Source organism: Myotis nattereri, assembly GCF_964212035.1.
Source record: "Myotis nattereri genome assembly, chromosome: 16".
NCBI lineage: Eukaryota > Metazoa > Chordata > Mammalia > Chiroptera > Vespertilionidae > Myotis > Myotis nattereri.
Window position 1 is genome coordinate 47148009 of NC_138091.1, and position 19625 is coordinate 47167633.

General features: G+C 40.8%; 1 protein-coding gene across 1 annotated transcript in view; it reads right to left on the reverse strand.

The window, feature by feature from the left end:
- The window catches only part of NPEPPS (aminopeptidase puromycin sensitive), a 67504-nt gene extending 49607 nt beyond the window's left edge, over positions 1 to 17897 (reverse strand). The window contains exons 1-2 of the mRNA XM_081108791.1: positions 17510 to 17897; positions 6258 to 6342 (exon numbers count right to left, since the gene is read on the reverse strand). Coding sequence (XP_080964917.1) covers positions 6258 to 6342; positions 17510 to 17773 — 349 coding nt within the window. The 5' untranslated portion in view covers positions 17774 to 17897. The remainder of the gene's footprint in view (positions 1 to 6257; positions 6343 to 17509) is intronic.
- Positions 17898 to 19625: the final 1728 nt, after the last annotated feature.

The following is a 19625-nucleotide window of genomic DNA, read 5'->3' on the forward strand; positions in this document are numbered from 1 at the left end:
ACATGATTATAGAAACTTCCAAAACTGAAAAACAAAGAGGAAAAAAAGACTGGGGAAAAAATAACCAAGAATAGTGGGAAAACTACAAAAGATAAAGCATACCCACAATGGGAATACCAGAAGAAGAAAGAGATAAAGGGACAGAAGCACTAATGACTGACAATTTCCTCAAATTAACGTCAGACAACAAACTACAACTACAGGAAGCTCAGAAAAGACCAAACAGGATAAATGTAAGAAAACAAACAAACAAACAAACAAAACACCTAGGCATATCATATCCAAACATTAGGAAATCAACGATAAAGAAAAAAAATCTTGAGAGAAGCTAGAGGAAAAAGCACCTTACCTATAGAGAAGCAAGATAAGAAATGCCGAAACCGGTTTGGCTCAGCGGATAGAGCGTCGGCCTGCGGACTGAAAGGTCCCAGGTTCGATTCCGGTCAAGGGCATGTACCTGGGTTGCGGGCACATCCCCAGTAGGAGATGTGCAGGAGGCAGCTGATCGATGTTTCTCTCTCATCGATGTTTCTAACTCTCTATCTCTCTCCCTTCCTCTCTGTAAAAAATCAATAAAATATATTTAAAAAAAAAAAAAAAAAAAAAAAAGAATTACATTAGACTTCTCTTTTAGAAATTATGCTAGCAAGAAGAGAGTGGAGTGAAATATTTAAAGTGTTGAGAAAGAAAAAACACTAATCTAGAATTCTGTACCCTTCAAAATTATCCTTCAAAAGTGTAAGAGAGCCCAGCTGCAGTGGCTCAGTGGTTGAGTGTCAACCTATGAACCCAGGTCATGGTTCGATTCCTAGTCAAGGCATATGCCCAGGTTGCAGGCTCGATCCCCAGTGTGGGGTGTGCAGGAGGCAGCCAATCAATGATTCTCTCTCATCAATTGATGTTTCTCTCTCTCTCCCTCTCCCTTCATCTCTGAAATCAATAAAAATATATTTTTTTAAAAGTTGAATGTATTAAAAAAGAAGAAAAAAAGTTGAATGTATTTATATGAGATACGTACTCTCCAGTTCAGCTTCTGTCTCAACATTCTTACTTTCCTACATCCAGCCCAATTCATTCAATTTTGTTATTTGCTTAACCCCAAGGGTAACTTTGGTTTGAGGCCCCTACCATATATCATTATTTTTATTATTAAAGTTATACTTGGAGCCCTAGCCAGTTTGGCTTAATGGATAGAGTGTTGGCCTCTGGACTGAAGTGTCCCGGGTTCAATTCCAGCAGGGAACATACCCGAGTTGCAGGCTTGATCCCCAGTGAGGGGCATGTAGGAGGCAGCTGATCAATGGTTCTCTCTCATCATTGATGTTTCTATCTCTCTCTCCCCCTCTTCCTTCCTCTCTGAAATCAATAAAATATATATATATATATATTTTTTAAAGTTATACTTGGATTTCCTTTACATAAAATTTCTGTATGAAATTCTATATATTTCAATACATTTGTATTAGAAATTTTCTCTTCTCTTTCAAGTTTCCTGATTTGAGGGTTAGTGCTTAACTAGGTGAATATGTATTTTCAGAATGATACAGCAACTTTATTGCAAAAGAGATGGTGGTTTATTAATGTTATTATTAATGCACACATAATTATATGACAGAATATTTATTACTAATAGCTAAACAAAAGCTGATGATCAAGTGTCAGGAACCTTTCCTTTTTTTCAAGTTAATAGTTTTGCTTGAAATTATTCATGTTTGGCAATATTTCTTCTGACTAAGCTCTTTTATCCTTTTATTAAACACATATATGTACATATGCACACACTAAAAACTACAATCATACTTCAAGAATAAACATGCTAAAGTCTGCATGCCTTATATGGATAAATCAAAGTGATGCTGGTGGATCTGAAACTATCTACACTAATAAAAGACAAAGATGTTAACTGACCATACCTTTACTACGCCCATCAGCCAATCAGAAGAGTATGCAAATTAACCCAACAAAGATGGCCATTACATTTGCATACTGTAGGCCGGGTAGCATAGTGCGATCCACCCGCCCCGCCGCCATCTGCCTGCCCCACCCCGCAGCCCGCCGGGCCTGCCATCTGTGTGCGCGGCCTGGCGGCCGGCGGGGTGGGGCGCAGCAGATTGCGATGCACCCGCCCCACGCCCCGCCCCACCGCCCGCTGGGCCTGCCATGTGCGGCGGGCAGCGGGGCGGGGTGGCGCGGCAGAGGGCCTGCCATCTGCAACCCAGCGCGGGATCCGGGCCTGCCATCTGCCACCCAGGGAGCAGGCCTAAGCCAGCAGGTGGTTATCTTCCGAGGGGTCCCAGACTGTGAGAGGGCACAGGTCGGGCTGAGGAACACCCCCCTGGCTCCCCCGCCAGTGCACAAATTTTTGTGCACCAGGCCTCTAGTATATTATAATCTTATATGAAATATTATGTCACTGATGAAAAAGTTTTTTTCTTACAAACATATACCTGGCAGAGTATAGTGAGGGAAACATTGATACAAATCTTTTAAGTGATCATTTTCTATGTGGCTATGCCCAAGCCATCTATTAATGATAAATTAAAAGACTCTTTACCTGTCAGGACCTGAGTTCAGGCACTCAAAAGTTTCGTATTCCTTTTGCAGAAGCTGATGACAATACTAATCCCTGCACTGTGTAGGGAGGTGCATTCCTTGCACTGGCTTAAGTGCTAGTGATTTCACCAACCCTTGAAGTGCAGAACAGTAAAAAAACAGTTTTCAGCCGTTTTTCTTACTGATTTCTCATTTTTAAATTATTACAAAGTAAGATCTCAGATAGATTTTAAAATAAATTAGTTCTGTTTTATAAAAGGCAGTGCCTTAAAGAAACACATGCCAATGCCTTCAAATAACTTTCTAATTTTGCCTTAAAGTGCCAAGATTTGGTGGCTACAAATATGTAAATCGGTCTTGCAGAAGGCACCCAACAGTATTAATAGGTACTACATGAGATTAGGTGGGTTAATAAATGGTATCTCTCCTACTGACTCATTTGTTTCCCTGCCATCAGCATACAGCCCTGGGAAGAGCTGGATGTCAAATTCATAACTACTAGTTTATAAAGAAACAACATGTTATACTCTCTCATAAGATAAAAATAAAAAATGTTGCCCTGGCTGGCATAGCCAGTGGTTAGAGTGTTGACCTGCATACCAAAAGGTCTCGGGTCCGATTCCCAGTCAAGGGCATGCACCTGGGTTGCAGGTTCGACACCCACATTGGGGCACATGTGGGAGGCAACCAATCTATTTGTCTCTCTCACATTGATGTTTTTCTTTCTCTCTCCCCTCCCCTCCCAGCCTCCCTTCCACTCTCTGAAAATCAATGGAAAAATATCCTTGGGTGAGGATTAAAAAAAAAAAAAAAAAAAAAGCTACTATGTCCAAGGGCAAAATTAAGCTATATAAGATATATATATTATTACAAAGAAAGATCTCAGATATATATGAATGAAAGGCCAAATCTCTCTGTTTCTGACTGAAACCCTAAAGTGCCAAATTCATACAACTTCTCATTCTCTTATACTCCAAAAGAAAATGGGTTTACACACGACTCCAGGATTTTCTGTTGCTATAGGAGAAATGTACCTTAGCTAGTTCTAAAGAAAATATTTTATGTATCTAAAAAAATTAATTATTTTATATGAATTCTCTCCAAATCCTCTTCACTTCCTCTAAATTTTCATTTCTCTCCTGACCCTCTTACTGAGAACATTAACACTATTTCCTTGAGGTTCAGGTCATTATGAGTTTGGCGCCATGCAGTTATACATTTTCAAAACATTTAAGTTCTCAGAATTCTTACCTGACAATTTAGTAGAGGAAGATAAAAAATAAACCTGAGGCCTAGCTGGTTTGGCTCAGTGGACAGAGCGTTGGCCTGCGGCCTGAAGGGTCCCAGGTTCGATTTTGGTCAAGGGCACATACCCGGGTTGTAGGTCCGATCCCCAGTGAGGGGCATGCAGGAGGCAACTGATCAATGATTCTCTCTCATCATCGATGTTTCTATCTTTCTGTCCCTCTCCCTTCCTCTCTGAAATCAATAAAAATATATTAAAAAAACAAAAACCTGAGCTGAAGCCATGCCAATTGAATGGTGCATATTTCTTTTACTATCTCTACCTATATATACTGGACACCATTTTAAAACCCTACATTGAATTTAAATATTCTCTACCTACAACAAAGAAAGCTTGCCTTGATATTCTTGGCTAATGTGCTTCCTTTTTTCTTCAGTTAAAGAAATTAAATAATCTCTCTTCCATTCACCAAACAACATTTTAAAGTAGGCATGCATTCAAAGTCCATTTGAAGGAACTGTTCCTCTAACTTAAAATCACAGCAGTTTGATCTAATTTACAATCAATTGAACATAAGTACTTCTTGGCAATAATATGCTCAACTGCTACATACTTTTGTCTTTCTATGGATAAGATAATTTAAGAAAAACTCATGAAATAAATATTGCCAAGCCCGGCTGGTGTGGCTCAGTGGTTGAGCGTTGACCTATGAACCAGGAGGTCACAGTTTGATTCCCAGTCAGGGCACATGCCCAGGTTGTGGGCTCAATCCCCAGTGTGGGGCGTGCAGGAGGCAGCTGATCAATGATTCTCTCTCATCATTGATGTTTCTATCTCTCTGTCCTTCTCCCTTCCTCTCTGAAATCTATAAAATAAATAAATAAATATATATATATTATATGTGTGTGTGTGTGTATGAAAATGATTAACTTGGTGTGTTTCTAAATTATTTAAAATATGTATATAAATATATATAAATATATATGTGTATGTTGTGTGTGTGTATCTATCTATCTATCTATCTATCTATCTATCTATCTATATATTGCCAAGCCTTAAAATGTTACTTTTATGCTTCTTTTCAGTATAATGTAAAGGAGAGGGAAACCAGCAATGCAAAATGTAAATTAAAAGGTCAAATTTCTAACTTATTTTATTCCAAATGAAAAGACTTTCTAAGAGGAAGTCTTAGAGTAGTAGAAACTAACCAATCATTTTGACAAGGAATGTCAAGGTGAAGTAAAAATTAAAAGCAATTCAGCTCCAATATTAACATACCTTTGAGTTTATGCCAAACTGGATAACTTTAAAATATGCAGCTTATGTAGAAATAAGTTCATGCCAAAACTGATTACTAAATTTACTCCTTATTGTAATTACAGGATCTAAAATAGTTCTCATTTTAAAGATGTTCATTGAATTTCTGCACATTCTATGCCATGTTTCTTTTAATCTATTCTTCCCCTGTAAGTCCATCATTTAGCTTCTAACCTTCATATTTGATTTCATAAAGCAAAAGTTTTTCTCTGTTATGAGTAAGACTTCTCTCAATTTCAATCTATAGTTCAAGAGGAAAAACACTTTTAGGAAAACCACATATGAACTAAGCCCACTTGATGAACCTTTCATGTTCAAATTGCTTAATTTTTAAAATAACTCTTCAGTTTTTTAAGCATGGTATTATATTCATTTTGCATTTAAAAGTGATTTATCAGAGTCACAAAATAAGTTAATGTCTGAAGTAGAATTAAAATTGTGACATTTCCGTTATCTCATAGTACAGATTACACTATTCAAATATTTCCCATGAATATCTTAAGAATTTTCCTATTTCTAAAGTAAAACGGATATCTTAACATAATGTATATTTACACATGCACACAAAAGCACACACAAATGCCGGGTGAGGCAAAAGTAGGTTTATAGTTGTTTGTGTAAAAAATAAACACTCTATATATATATAAAAGGCTAAGCGACTGGCCGACCGGACAACTGGCCGGTAGGTATGATGTACACTGACTACCAGGGGGTAGACAGCAACTTTGCAGCATGCCCTCTCGCACTCCGGGACCCCTTGGGGGATGTTGGACTGCCGGTTTCCGCCAATCCCTGCAGGCCAGGCCAAGGGACCCCACCTGCTGGAGGGACCCTGCTCATTCTGCAGATGCCCTTCGAGCCCCGGCGCCACCCCAGGTGCGGCTGGCCAGAGAGGGACCATGGGAGGTTGGATCCAGGGTGTGTCCAGCCCGTCTCGCCCAGTCCCACCCCACCGGCCACCTTCTAATTAATTTCCTTTCAATGTGCACGAATCTGTGTACCCAGCCTCTAGTAATTAATAAAGAATACAAGAATAAACTCTTTCATGTACTCAACTATAAATACCTACTTTTGTCCCACTCTGTACATACCATACGCACACAAATAGGAACAGCAAATTAAAATGAAAAACAGCTCTTACCTTCATCTCCCTCTGGTACATATGAAGCTGTAATAATGTCAATATCAGCACAATTCATCACAATCTGATTGGTTGCCTGCCTCACCTAAGGGGAAAGAAAAACCAGCACTGTCAGAAATAGCTTGATTAATATTTTTATCTTCAGCTTGGCCTACAATATGTCGCAAACTTTTAATTTTTTAAAAATATATTTTTATTGATTTCAGAGAGGAGAGGGAGAAAGAGATAGAAACATCAATAATGAGAATCACTGATTGGCTGCCTCCTGCACACCCCCTACTGGGGATGGGGCCCCGAACCCAGGCATGTGCCCTTGACCAGAATCGAACCTGTGACCTTTCAGTCTGCTGGCTGATGCTCTATCCACTGAGCCAAACCAATTAGGAAGAGGCATACTTTCTGAAACCCAGACTCACTAAAACTTAAACTATTTATGCATCAATGATAGAAATAAATGACTAGTTTTAAGGAATCCAAAGCAATTCATATTATATTAAAAGCAATAACAAATATATAAGTATTTCACAGAATTTAAACATCTGACCAGTTAGCTAACTTAATTAATCTTCTTAAATTTAAAAAAATTTTTAATTAGAAAACATTTCTTATATGTTGCAATTAATTCTGTGTTATATAACCCTTGAAACCCATCATGAGACCTTTTATAAGGATGGAGGAAGAAAGCTAGTATCATAAACTATGTCAGAACTTCATAAAACACTCTTTAAATATTTTATTTTCCCAAAGAAACATTTTGGATATAATAGACATTAATGACGCTCCACCAAGACTAAATAAAGTTTTATTTTGGGCTTTGTCTCACTTGCTTCAGATCCAAAAAAGAAATGAAATATAGAAATAATAAAAGCCCTTTCCTCTCTTCCTCATTCCCTCTTAACCACTATCCTGAGACCACTACATGTATAAAAATCAGTTTTTAATTTTATATAAATGCTATCAAATTGTGTATATATAATTTTATTCAACCTGTTTTTTTCTTTTTTTATATATATTTTTATTGATTTCAGAGAGGAAGGGAGAAGGAGAGAAAGATAGAAACATCATTGATGAGAGGGAATCACCTATAGGCTGCCTCCTGCACACCCCCCACTGGGGATCAAGCCAGCAACCCAGGCATGTGCGCCCTTGACCAGAATCGAACCTGGGACCATTCAGTCCACAGGCTGATGCTCTATCCTCTAAGCCAAACCGGCTAGGGCACAACCTGTTTTTTTCACTTAACATTGTTTCTGAGATGAGTAAATGCTGATAAATTTATATCTAATCCATTCATTTTAACTCCTGCATAGTAGTATTCCACTTTGTAAATAAATCAGTTATTTATCCATTTCCTTCCTTAGGGAAGTTCGACCAAACGACTGAACTGGTCGACTGGTCGCTATGATGCGCACTGACCACCAGGGGGAAGATGCTCAACGCAGGAACTGCCCCCTGGCAGTCAGTGCGTTCCCACAGCCAACCTCCGGTGGTCCCTCCTCCCAGCTGGCCAACCTCTCACGGTCCCTCCCCCCAGTAGGCCGGCCCCAATCAGCCCAGATCAGAGCAGCCGGCCAACCTCCCGCCCCACGGCCCCTTCCCCCGGCTGGCCAACCTCCCACGGCCCCCACTGGCCCTGACTGTCCCCATTGCCCACCAGGCCGAGGGACCCCACCTGTGCACGAATTCATGCACTGGGCCTCTAGTACTATAATAGTTATTTTAAATAGTACTATAATAAATATCTTGATCCATGTTTTCTTGTGCACACATTTTTTTTTTACCAAGAATTGCCAAATTATCCTTCAAAGCAGTCGCAACTGACACTCCCAGGAGCAAAGAATAAAGAAATCCCACTTTCAGCATCCTCCAAAAAAACTTTAAAATTATTGACAATCTGATAAGTATTAAATGGATTCCATCGTTGTTTTAATTAGAATTTCCCTGATTACTAGTAACATTGGTTACTAAGCATTTTTTTGCCATTAAGTTTTTTTAATATTTTTTTTCATTGATTTCAGAGAGAAAGGGAGAGGGAGAGTGAGAGATATAAACATCAATAATGAGAGAGAACCATTGATTGGCTGCCTCCTGCACGCCCCCTACTGGGGATGAGCGCACAACCCAGGCATGTGCCCTTGACTGGAATATAACCTGGGACCCTTCAGTCTGCAGACTGAAGCTCTATCCACTGAGCCAAACCAGCTAGGGCTGCCATTAAGTTTTTCTTCTGCAAATTGCTTGTTCGTAGCCCTTTCCCATTTTTCAATTTGGTTATAATCTTGTTTTTATATATTTGTTGCATTAAACAAAATCTCATATTTATTTTCAAACATTTGAATGGTCTAAATCTAAAATAACAAAAATACAGATGCCCTAAATGACAAATGCCTGCAGAGGCCAGCCAAGCAGGTGAATGCAATAGGTCAGATGAAAGGTACACATAAAGGAAAGCTATGCATAAAGGAGGGGGAAGTAGCCACTTCTTAGAGGCAACTAATTATTGCTGAACTGAAAAGCAGACTTAGTGTTGACAGATCTTCCAATTTTTAAAAAGTCACAAATTCAGATTTTATATATAATCTCTTAATTTTTAATTTGATGACAACTAATTCAAAAATTCAAAAACACAGTGTAGACCAAGCAAAACCTATATGTAGCTCAACAGTGCCTTGAAGAACACTGAACAGACCACAAAACTAGGTAAGGAAACAGGAGTAATATAATATCTGTATTAAAAAGCTATACCTTACAATAATCATTTTACTAACAAACCATACATAAACATGATTGTTTTGAAATATGTTTTTATTGATTTTAGAGAAAGGGTAAGGGAGAGGAATAGAGTGATAAAAACATGGATCGGCTGCCTCCTGCACACTCCCTACTGGGCATCGAGGCTACAACCCAGGCATGTACCAGTACCTTAACCAGGAATCAAACGGGTAACCTCTTGGTTCATGGGTCGACGCTCAACCACTGAGCCACCCTGACTGAGCAAACATGATTAATTTTAAACTAAAATTATCTGACCTATATTACAAATAGTACGCTATCAAGCCTATAACAGACTGTCAAAATCTCTAACACATATGGCTCATTATATATTTTGGCTCATTAAAAAAAAAAAATCCGCCGAGACCGGTTTGGCTCAGTGGATAGAGCGTCGGCCTGCGGACTGAAAGGTCCCGGGTTCGATTCCGGTCGGGGGCATGTACCTGGGTTGCGGGCATATCCCCAGTGGGGGATGTGCAGGAGGCAGCTGGTCGATGTTTCTCTCTCATCGATGTTTCTAACTCTCTATCTCTCTCCCTTCCTCTCTGTAAAAAATCAATAAAATATATTTAAAAAAAAAAAAAATCCTTCACCCTGGCTGGGTGGCTCAGTTAGTTGGCGCATCCTTCCATATACTAAAAATATGGCGGGTTCTATTTTGGTCAGAGCACATAGCTAGGTTGCGAGTTCAATCCCAGGTTGGAGCACATAAGGGACTCAGCCAACTATGTGTCTCTCGCACATCGATGTTTCTCTCTGTCTCTCCCCCATCCCTGCCACTCTCTCTAAAAATCAATGGAAAAAAAATATCCTCCAGTGAGGATTAACAAAAAAAACTAACAAAAAAACAAAAAATCCTTCTCATAAATCAAATCTCCTTGTTCCTAAACAAAAAATGTCATTTAATAAACATATTTTTTTTAATTTAGTATTATTTCACCAGAATATATTTAAACAGCACTAAAACGTTTATGTCCCAACTGGCCACTTATAGCATTACATTTGAACAACAACAAAATCTTTGCCTATTCATAAATATGACTTTTTAAAAATACGGAAACAGAGGAATGAAGCACTTACTGGCTGTTCGCCAAAGGGTAAAATGAATCAAAACCTTCCAGAGTTTGAAGTTTATGCCAACAAAATAATAACAGGAGTTTAGTTATGCATCTTAATCTTTATCTAGGCAACTATATTTTCATCCATCAACATCTACAGTGAATTTAATAGTAGCCAAGCAGTTAATCTACCAATGTCAAGATACCAGTACAACACTACATATGCCAAATGATACCATTTATCTCACTACTATTATAACATTCTGAAGGAAAGTGTGTACTTTGGAAAGGCACGGTGCACAACATCCAGTTATAAGTACATTCCAATTCCTCTCAAGATTAGAGAAAACCCACTTGTTTATACTAATTAATTAAGCTACTTGTTGAACATCTACTAATTTGTTTTTTCCAGGAATACTGCCATTTCTGGAAGGATGGGAGTAAAGAAACAAAGGGACAAAAATACTTAATAATGAAATTGAACTCACAATTTAAAAAAATCCAACAGTATATTTGTCTCATATTAGAGATGCACTTAAAACAACAGGATAATCCACAGAAAGTGCTTGTAGAAGCCTTTAGTGCCTGATACATAGTAATCACTGAATAGATATTAAGGCACACACACAAAGACCAAGATTAAATGTGCTCCAATCACAAAGATGTTACTCTGAATATCATCTAACAGCATTCACCTAACAGTTTATAAAGCACCTGATCAGAATGATATAAAATTTAAGAACTAGCCCTGACCGGTTTGGCTCAGCGGATAGAGCGTCGGCCTGCAGACTCAAGGGTCCCAGGTTCGATTCCGGTCAAGGGCATGTACCTTGGTTGCGGGCACATCCCCGGTGGGGAGTGTGCAGGAGGCAGCTGATCAATGTTTCTCTCTCATTGATGTTTCTAACTCTCTATCCCTCTCTCTTCCTCTCTGTAAAATCAATAAAATATATTTTTTTAAAAAAATAAAATAAAAAAAATAAAATTTAAGAACTAGGTACTGTGATATATAGCACTTTGGATATCAGCATATATGTACTGCCCAAGGAAGGTAATATAAAATATCCATATAGACCAGCGGTTCTCAACCTGTGGGTCACGACCCTTTCACAGGGGTCGCCTAAGACCATCGGAAAACACATATATAATTACTTATTGTTTTTGTGATTAATCACTATGCTTTAATTATGTTCAATTTGTGACATGAAAATACATCCTGCATATCAGATATTTACATTACGATTCATAACAGCAGCAAAACTACAGTTATGAAGTAGCAATGAAAATAATTTTATGGTTGGGGGTCACCACGACATGAGGAACTGTATTAAAGGGTGACATTAGGAAGGTTGAGAACCACTGATATAGACTTAGGCAAATGCTTAAGTAGTTGATTACTACACTAGAACACTGTTCTTTTTAATGCTTTTCCAACAATAGCACTGACCTGATAATTCCGTATTTGATTTCTCACATACTCACATCAACTGTTAGTGCATATGACCTGTATGTTCCACTATCAAAATACGTAATAGCCTGGCTGGTGTGGCTCAATGGTTGAGAGTCAACTTATGAATCAGGAGGTCAGGGTTCGATTCCTGGTGAGGGCACATGCTCAGATTGCATGATTAATTCCCGGCGGGGGAGGGGGGGGGGCAATTCTCTCTCATCATTGATGTTTTTCTCTCTCCCTCTTCCTTCATTTCTCTGAAATCAATAAAAATCTATTTTTTAAAAATACAGGTAATAATGCAAAGGATTTTCAGTTTTCAAACTTAAAAGAGAGCAAAATGCTAACGTTAGCATATAAAATTGTGTTACTAATAGTATTCTTTGTATCAAACCCAGGGTTTTAAGTCATCTTGGAGTCTCATACAGATAGCACTTCAACTGAACCAAAGCTAAGGAACGGCTCTACTGAAGAGGCAGCTTGACAATTTGTAAGAATTTTACAATGGAAGTGTCCTATAAACTAAGAAGACAGCAATTTGAGACATTTTTTCCCCCTGAATGAGTCTTGACTACAATCATTCAGAAATATACCTTACATGTGCTATAGTAAGACTCAAGAGTTTTTTCTGGTTGCCCAAATCCTGAAATTTTAGTAAAAGGAAATCTCCAGTGTGACAATTCCAAATACCAGTCAATCTGAAGCCTGAGTCACTTTGCACAACAAGCAATTTCATCATTAAAATTTTGTAATAATTGTTGTCTTTGTGGAACAGGGCTATAATTTCTAAAGACAATAAGGAGCAAATAATTAGTAAGCACAAGTTGAGCCAAGTTTTCTAATAAAAAAGACATTGATAGAGCAAGTTGCAGAAAGTCATAATAAGTACCATTAATGTAAAATGTTAAACACACAAAACATTGCTATTTATTGTCTATGGCTACTTACATACACAATAACACTTTTAAATTATACATAGGAAAATACTCACCTACCTGAAGAAAGAAGTTACCTCTGGGTATGAGTGGAAGAGATGGAAATGGGCTTTAGTGGCATCTGTGACATTTTATTCCCCCCTCCCTCAAAATCATGCACAGTCTGAAGCAAATGGGGCCAAATATTAATAACTGCTAAATCGCCCTAACCGGTTTGGCTCAGTGGATAGAGCCTTGGCCTGCGGACTCAAGGGTCCCAGGTTCGATTCTGGTCAAGGGCATGTGTACCTCGGTTGCAGGGACAATCCCCAGTAGGGAGTGTGCAGGAGGCAGCTGATCGATGTTTCTCTCTCATCGATGTTTCTAACTCTCTATCCCTCTCCCTTCCTCTCTGTAAAAAACCAATAAAATATATTTTTTTTAAAAAAATAACTGCTAAATCTAGGTGGTGGGTTATTACATTTCCATATTTCTAAAATATGTCCTAATTTAAAATAAAAATTTAAAGTGATTACAAAGTGGCCAAATAAATTGAGAACTATATGCATGTATGGTGTTCAACATGAAGTCTCCAAGATCTAGAGAACTAATCTCAGTTAACAACGAAACAGCTATTAGAAGACTCAGTACTTTGCCACTGACTCACATACAGATTAGAATAAGACTTAATTTTACAATAAGCGCAGGCTCATTTACTATGTAGCAAAGTTCAGAGAAGTTTCTTAAGTTTCAATTTACTACTTAAAACCACATTTATCCAGGTTGTATTGGCAGTATCAATTATCCAGAACCAGGAAGTTAAAAAAAAAAAAAAGCCTCTATGGAAAGCCAGAATAGTTAATACAAAGTCCATACAACACAGCTCATACCTTCCACTCAAAGGAGAATCTATCAAACCCTCACTTAGAAATGTCTTCATAAATTCAAACAAGCCTGTTTATCTGGTTACTTAGACCACTTCAGATCAAGTTCAGTAAAATAAAAGAGGCAAGAAATCTCACAACAGGCAGCAACAAGGCACAATAAGCATCAAAAATAATAGCCTCAGAGTAAGAAAACAAACAAACAAAAAACCTTTAAAGAACAGATATGAAACTAATACATAGTATCATAGTACATGGTTTTGAGTAATCTATGGCTATAAGTATCAATGACAGATGTTCAGAATGATGTCCAGTATTTTAAAAAAGAAAAGAAACAAACCTAGATTATGAGGAAGTATAGACTTTTTAAAAAATAATACATTTTAGAAATATTTTCATCTAATCAGTAAATATTTTTAAAATTCTAAATGCCTCAATGGGTACACTTCATTTATCTAAAAAGTTCACTGCAGAATTCATTGCCAGATGATATTAGATAAAGCTTCACATATAAAAATTTCTTAGGTGTTTCTACATAGATACATTTCAAAAAACAGAATAGAAAATCTGAACAAATTCAATTCCTTATCATCAATCTTTCAAATTTAATTTCTTTTTTTTTTAATATATTTTATTGATTTTTTACAGAGAGGAAGGGAGAGAGATAGAGAGTTAGAAACATCGATGAGAGAGAATCGATCAGCTGCCTCCTGCACATCTCCCACTGGGGATATGCCTGCAACCCAGGTACATGCCCTTGACCAGAATCGAACCTGGGACCCTTCAGTCTGCAGGCCGACGCTCTATCCACTGAGCCAAACTGGTTTCGGCTCAAATTTAATTTCTTAAGAACATTTAGTGTTCTAGCACAATGCTGGACAAATTATTAATTTTATCATTTTTTTAAGTAATAAAAAAATAACCAAAATTACTGCAAATGCTAAATTGGGGCAGAAAATTCCATAACACAGGGATGACAGCAACATCCATTTATGTGCCAACTTTCAGTGTTCCAAACAAACTACTATATCTGTAACTCTCCTGTAAGTGCCAATTTAGTCATCACAAACATGAATATTTTGTTGGCACAGGCCAGGGATTGTCTAGTGTATCCTGACTTCTGGCCTTGAAGGATGATGGTAATTTCCCTGGCACAGGTAAAACATTTCCATAAGAAAAAAAAAAAACAATCATTGCATAAATACAATTATAACAAAGAATTGTAGCCACTCACATAAACTTGTAACCTATTTCTTAATTATCCCACAAAGCAAGAAAATCAGAATTTGAAATAGTTACAAAAATCCATTGCTCTCAAATATCGTAAAGGGACGAGAAAGGGAATGTTCCATTTCTCCAGGTCAGTGATTTTCAATCTTTTTCATCTTGTGGCACACATAAACTAATTACTAAAATTCTGCAGCACACCAAAAAAAATATTTTTTTTTTATAATCTGACCCAAAAAAAAGAATACTTTTGATTCTTTCAACTGGACAACTATTGTTGTGGTGGTTGTTGTCATTTTTATTTGACAGTCTATGGAAAAAGAGGTCAGTGCCACAACTAAATAGTCAGGAATTGCATGTTTTCAAAATTCTTGTGGTCCAGGTTGAAAATAGCTGCTCTAGGCCCATGATAAACACCTTTTCAAAACCTGCTGAATTAGACCACACTCACTTGTGTACAAGACAACCACTTTTTAAATTATCCACACTGACAATTTCTTCACCTTCCCCGAGAGTCCACACCCCAGGCCAGGTTAAAAATCCACTAAGTTTCTAATACGTAACCTGTACAAATACTCCGGGCTTATCATAAAATTCTGTAACTAAAGCAACCAAGCAACTTGCATACTTTGTGTAATGTGATTCCAACTATTAGAAACTGACCCAATACCAGTTTTATAAATCTGGTTTCTAGAGATGTAATTTTGTCCACATTTTAAATTTTCCACAATAAGATACTACCTAATGCCACAATATATTGCTCCAATCCATGAATTTCAAAAAACATTAACATCTGCTTTTTACTACTAATGTAACTTTTTACTAATGTTAATTCCTCTTTACACTTCCAAAGGTGGCAATTCATACAATTAAGGAGTCCAACTGTCGAATAACACCTGTTAGAATTCGCTATATATTGAAAGGCCGTCTTTCATGTATTGCACCTAGCCTAAAAAGGATTTCTGGAAAGAAATAATTTGAAAAGTTCATGTTACCAAAAAAATTCACATATTTCCTTGTATCAAATTGACAAGTCCCTGCTAATATCTAGCACATTACTATGTGCTCCCTCAATGACCCAAACCAATCTTTTAAGTATTTCTCATCTTTTTGGAAAAATAGAAGAGGAATAAGAAGTACATCACTGCTTGTTGTTCTATCCTAATACTTAAGTAAAACTGTCACTTCCTAACAAAACAATAATTTAAAAATCTTTCTTGACAATTTTTTCTGAAAATTTCCCCTAAATATACATTCCTCTCAGAATTATGAACCTATTATGCCAGCTAATGTGGTAAAAAAAACAAATAATGTTTTTAAATGTTAGTCTTTTCACATAATGCGAACTCATTCATCACTAGGTCCTTCCTTTGCCAAGTCACAAGACACGCTACTGTTTACAATCCCTCCCATCTGCCCCCTGCCAATATATATCAAACACTCTAGTCACTTGGTTTAAACAAACATCGTTTTCCAAATAACCCTTTCAAATCCCAATTTAAACCCAAGATGCATTCATTCTGATTCATACTCTGAATGGAAAAATTCGAAATCACCTGACTTTCACAGGGTTAAGTTTTGCTTTTTGAGGCAGCCAGACCCTAGAGTCCTCGTGCTTTCACACAAGTGCCCCAAATGTGACAGTACACTTTTTAATTGTACACTTTTAGGCATATTTTTAATCTGCGGCGTACTCGGCTTCCAAAGACAACTGCCCACTTTCAACTCATTCAAACACTCGTCTACATCTCTTTCATTCCGCCGCTATATCCACGCCCTGTTCTTTACGGCTGAGGCCTAGGGATTTTTCCTCCTGACTGCAGTGGGAAGAAAAAAATGAAACAAACTATTTTGGCCCTCATTCTTTTTAAAGAAAACTGCTACACAGTTCCCATGTTGCATTACAGACTTCACATAATACATCACGTAATAAGGTATCACAATGTCTCCGGTTCAGGACCTTTGTAGGGCATCAACATGAATGGTCTCCAAAATCAAACAATACTTCCGATAATGCTGCAGAGGGTGTGTGTGGGGGGGTGGGGTGGGGGGGGGGGATGGGGGGGAGCATGATTCACCAAAAACTGCAACCAAGAGTAATGGAATATTTTCCCCAGTGGAAGGCTAAACGGATAGCTTCTTTCAGGGGACGGGGCTGCTGCACAGCCATCGCTGTAGCCATAAATCCACCTGCTTGGAGGGCTGCACAGCCAGCAAGACGGGAGGACCACCGGAAACGGGGTCCTCCTGCAGCTTCTCTAGGGGTTCGGGGAGAACCGGCGCCGCTGCACTGTCACTTGGGGCGAAGGGGAGGGGGGAGGGGCGGACCATCTCGGAAACCCAGCCCCTGGGCCGGAGCAGGCGGGGAGAACTCAGCCCGGCTGCCCGGGATTAACATTCTCCTTCTCGCCCTCTCCCCGCTTCTAGAATCTCCCCTCCTCGCCAACGCGCGGCGGCCGGGGGAGTCCCCGATGGCCGCCCCGGCCCCAGTGTCCCCCGTGGGGCGTGGGCAGAGCCACAGAAAAGAACTGAGTCAGGAGGCCGGGGCAGAGCGCGCACGATGGGAGCCCCGCCGGCCGCTCCCCACACCCGCCGGCCGCTCCCGGAGCGCCTCCAAGCCGGGAGGGGCCGGGGATCGGCGGGGATGCCCCGCACAGGGGTGTGGGCCCCGGAGGGGCGCCCGGGCCGGGCCCGCCGGCTCCCGCAGCCTTCCCGCAGCGCGGCCTGGACCCCAGCCCGGCAGGGCAGGGCAGGGCCGGGCACCCCGGACCCCCCGCGCCCCGCCGCCGCCCCAGAGGGGCGCGCCCGCCCGGGACCCAGCCTCTCGGGTCCCCGGCCCGCGGCGCCCAGGCCCGTCCGCCAGCCCGGCCCCCAGCCCAGCCCGCGGGCGCGGCCTAACTAACTGCTGGCCCGGCAGCTCGCCCCCGGCGTCCGCGGGTCGCCGTACCTGGGCGGCGGCCTCCAGCTTGCCCTCGAAGGTGAAGTCCAGCAGGTCGGGCTTGAGGCAGAGGCTGTAGTTGATGGGGGAGACATCGGCGGGCAGCCTCTCGAAGGGCCTCTTCTCCGGCATCGCGGCGAGGCCCAGGCTGTGGAGGCGGCGGCGGCGGCGGCGAGAGGAGCGGCTGAGAAGGAGAAGGAGGAGGGGAGGAGGCGGAGGGCCGAGGAAGAGCAGGCGGCGAGCGAGGGAGGGGGCGGCGGCTGCCAGCCACATCCACCGAGCGCGGGCGACCGCCGGAGGAGAGCCGCCGGAGGTCCTGGGGGCTGGGGAGAGACCCGGCCCGAACGCCAGGGGCCGGGAGGGAGTCTATGCGGGCGGGCGGACTGCCTACGGGGAAGGGGGCGGAGGGGAGGGCAGGGGAGGAGAGCCTGGAGGGAGGGAGGGAGGGAGGGAGGGAGCGAGGGAGGGAGGCGGTGGCAGCGGCAGCCGCTGCGTGCGCGGCCCCGCGGGCCAGGCGCGTCCCCGCCGGTGTGCGCGTGCGCCGGACAGGGGGCGGGGCGGCGCGGCGGGCGGGGGGAGGGAGGGCGCGGGCGCGGGCTGGAGGCTGCCGGCAGCGGCGCACCTGTCAGCGGCGCCGGGGCCCCCGGACCGCCCGCTGGAGGAGCCGGGAGGACGGGACCGGCAGGGGGAGGTGTGCCCGCCGCCCCGGCCGCCCCCCTGCGCCCCGGCGGCCGTCGGAGATGGAAGCCTGCTTCGTCGGTCAGTGCAGTCAGGGTCAGTGGGAAAATAATTCAGAGCAAAACCCTGAGCGGGAGTTTTGCCCCCGGGCCAGCGGGAAGCCGGTCCTGTTTTAAGTAGCGACTGGCAGGGATGCTGTGAAAAATGGTGTCAGAAAACTTCTCCTAAGTCCACGTTACTGAAGCCAGGGTGATTTGGACCTTTGAGGGAGTGATTTCAAAAAGTTAGATGTTTGTTTCCGTGATTTAATGTTCAAAATAAGGTATGTTTTACCTTTCTCCATTTTCATCTTTGTTCTTGCTTTTTTAAAAAAGTAAAAAAAAAAAAAAAATTTTTTAATCCCTTTCCCAATTGTGGCCTCTTGAAAAGTAAATTAGCTATGGCTCCCTCAGTTCTGTAGCTACCTAGCAAATTAAGGAATATGTATGTGTATATATATGTGTGTGTGTATATATACATATATATATAGTATAAATATATATTAATTATATGTATACATTTTTAAATATTTTAACGTGTTAAGGACAAGATTCATCCATAAGCCCCTATGCTTTTATAGACCCTTCTCATGTAGACCCCCTTAATTTCCAAATCTCAGTAATGAAAGTTGTACTGGACCAGTACTGTACAAAATAAATATCATGTGAGCCAACTTAGCTTCAAATTTTCTATTAGCCACATCAAAAATGTATAAAAAGGAAAAAGGAAACAGGTGAAATTGATACACCTTATTTAACCTAAAATATCCAAAATATGATCATTTCAACATGTAATCAATATAAAAACATGAATGATATTTTTCCTGTACAGAGGCTTTGAAATCCAGTGTGCGCTGTACATCGGCAGCGCATCTCAATGCTGACGAGCCACATTCTGGACGCCCAGTAGCCCCATGTGACTAGTGGCTGTTGCATTAGACAGCACAGTCTTGGACACTGGGCTTGCCCTCCTACCCTCTGCATCCTACATAGCTTTTAAGACAGACTGAAAGTCTGCAATCCTTTCAAACTAACACGTGAGAGGGGGCCTTTTTCACATGGGTGCATATCTGTGATCACTTCTGGGTCCTAGAAATAGTAATAGATTAGTAATCTACTTAGCTAAAAATGGAATAATAATGTAGTGAGTGCTTACTAAACACTTTTTATGTATTAATTGATTTACTCCTTTCAACAACTGTGTTAGGTTGATAGCATTACCCCCATTTTACAGATGAGAAAACAGGCACACAGAAATTCAGTGACTTACCCAAGGTCATAGCTAATACATGGTAGAGCTGGCAGTAGGACCCAGTCTGTCTGTCTATCCTTTAATATATATTCTCCAGTCTTAGCAAGCTAACCTGTTTACTATTTGGCCCTTACAGCTGGCTTATTCTCTCTTCCCT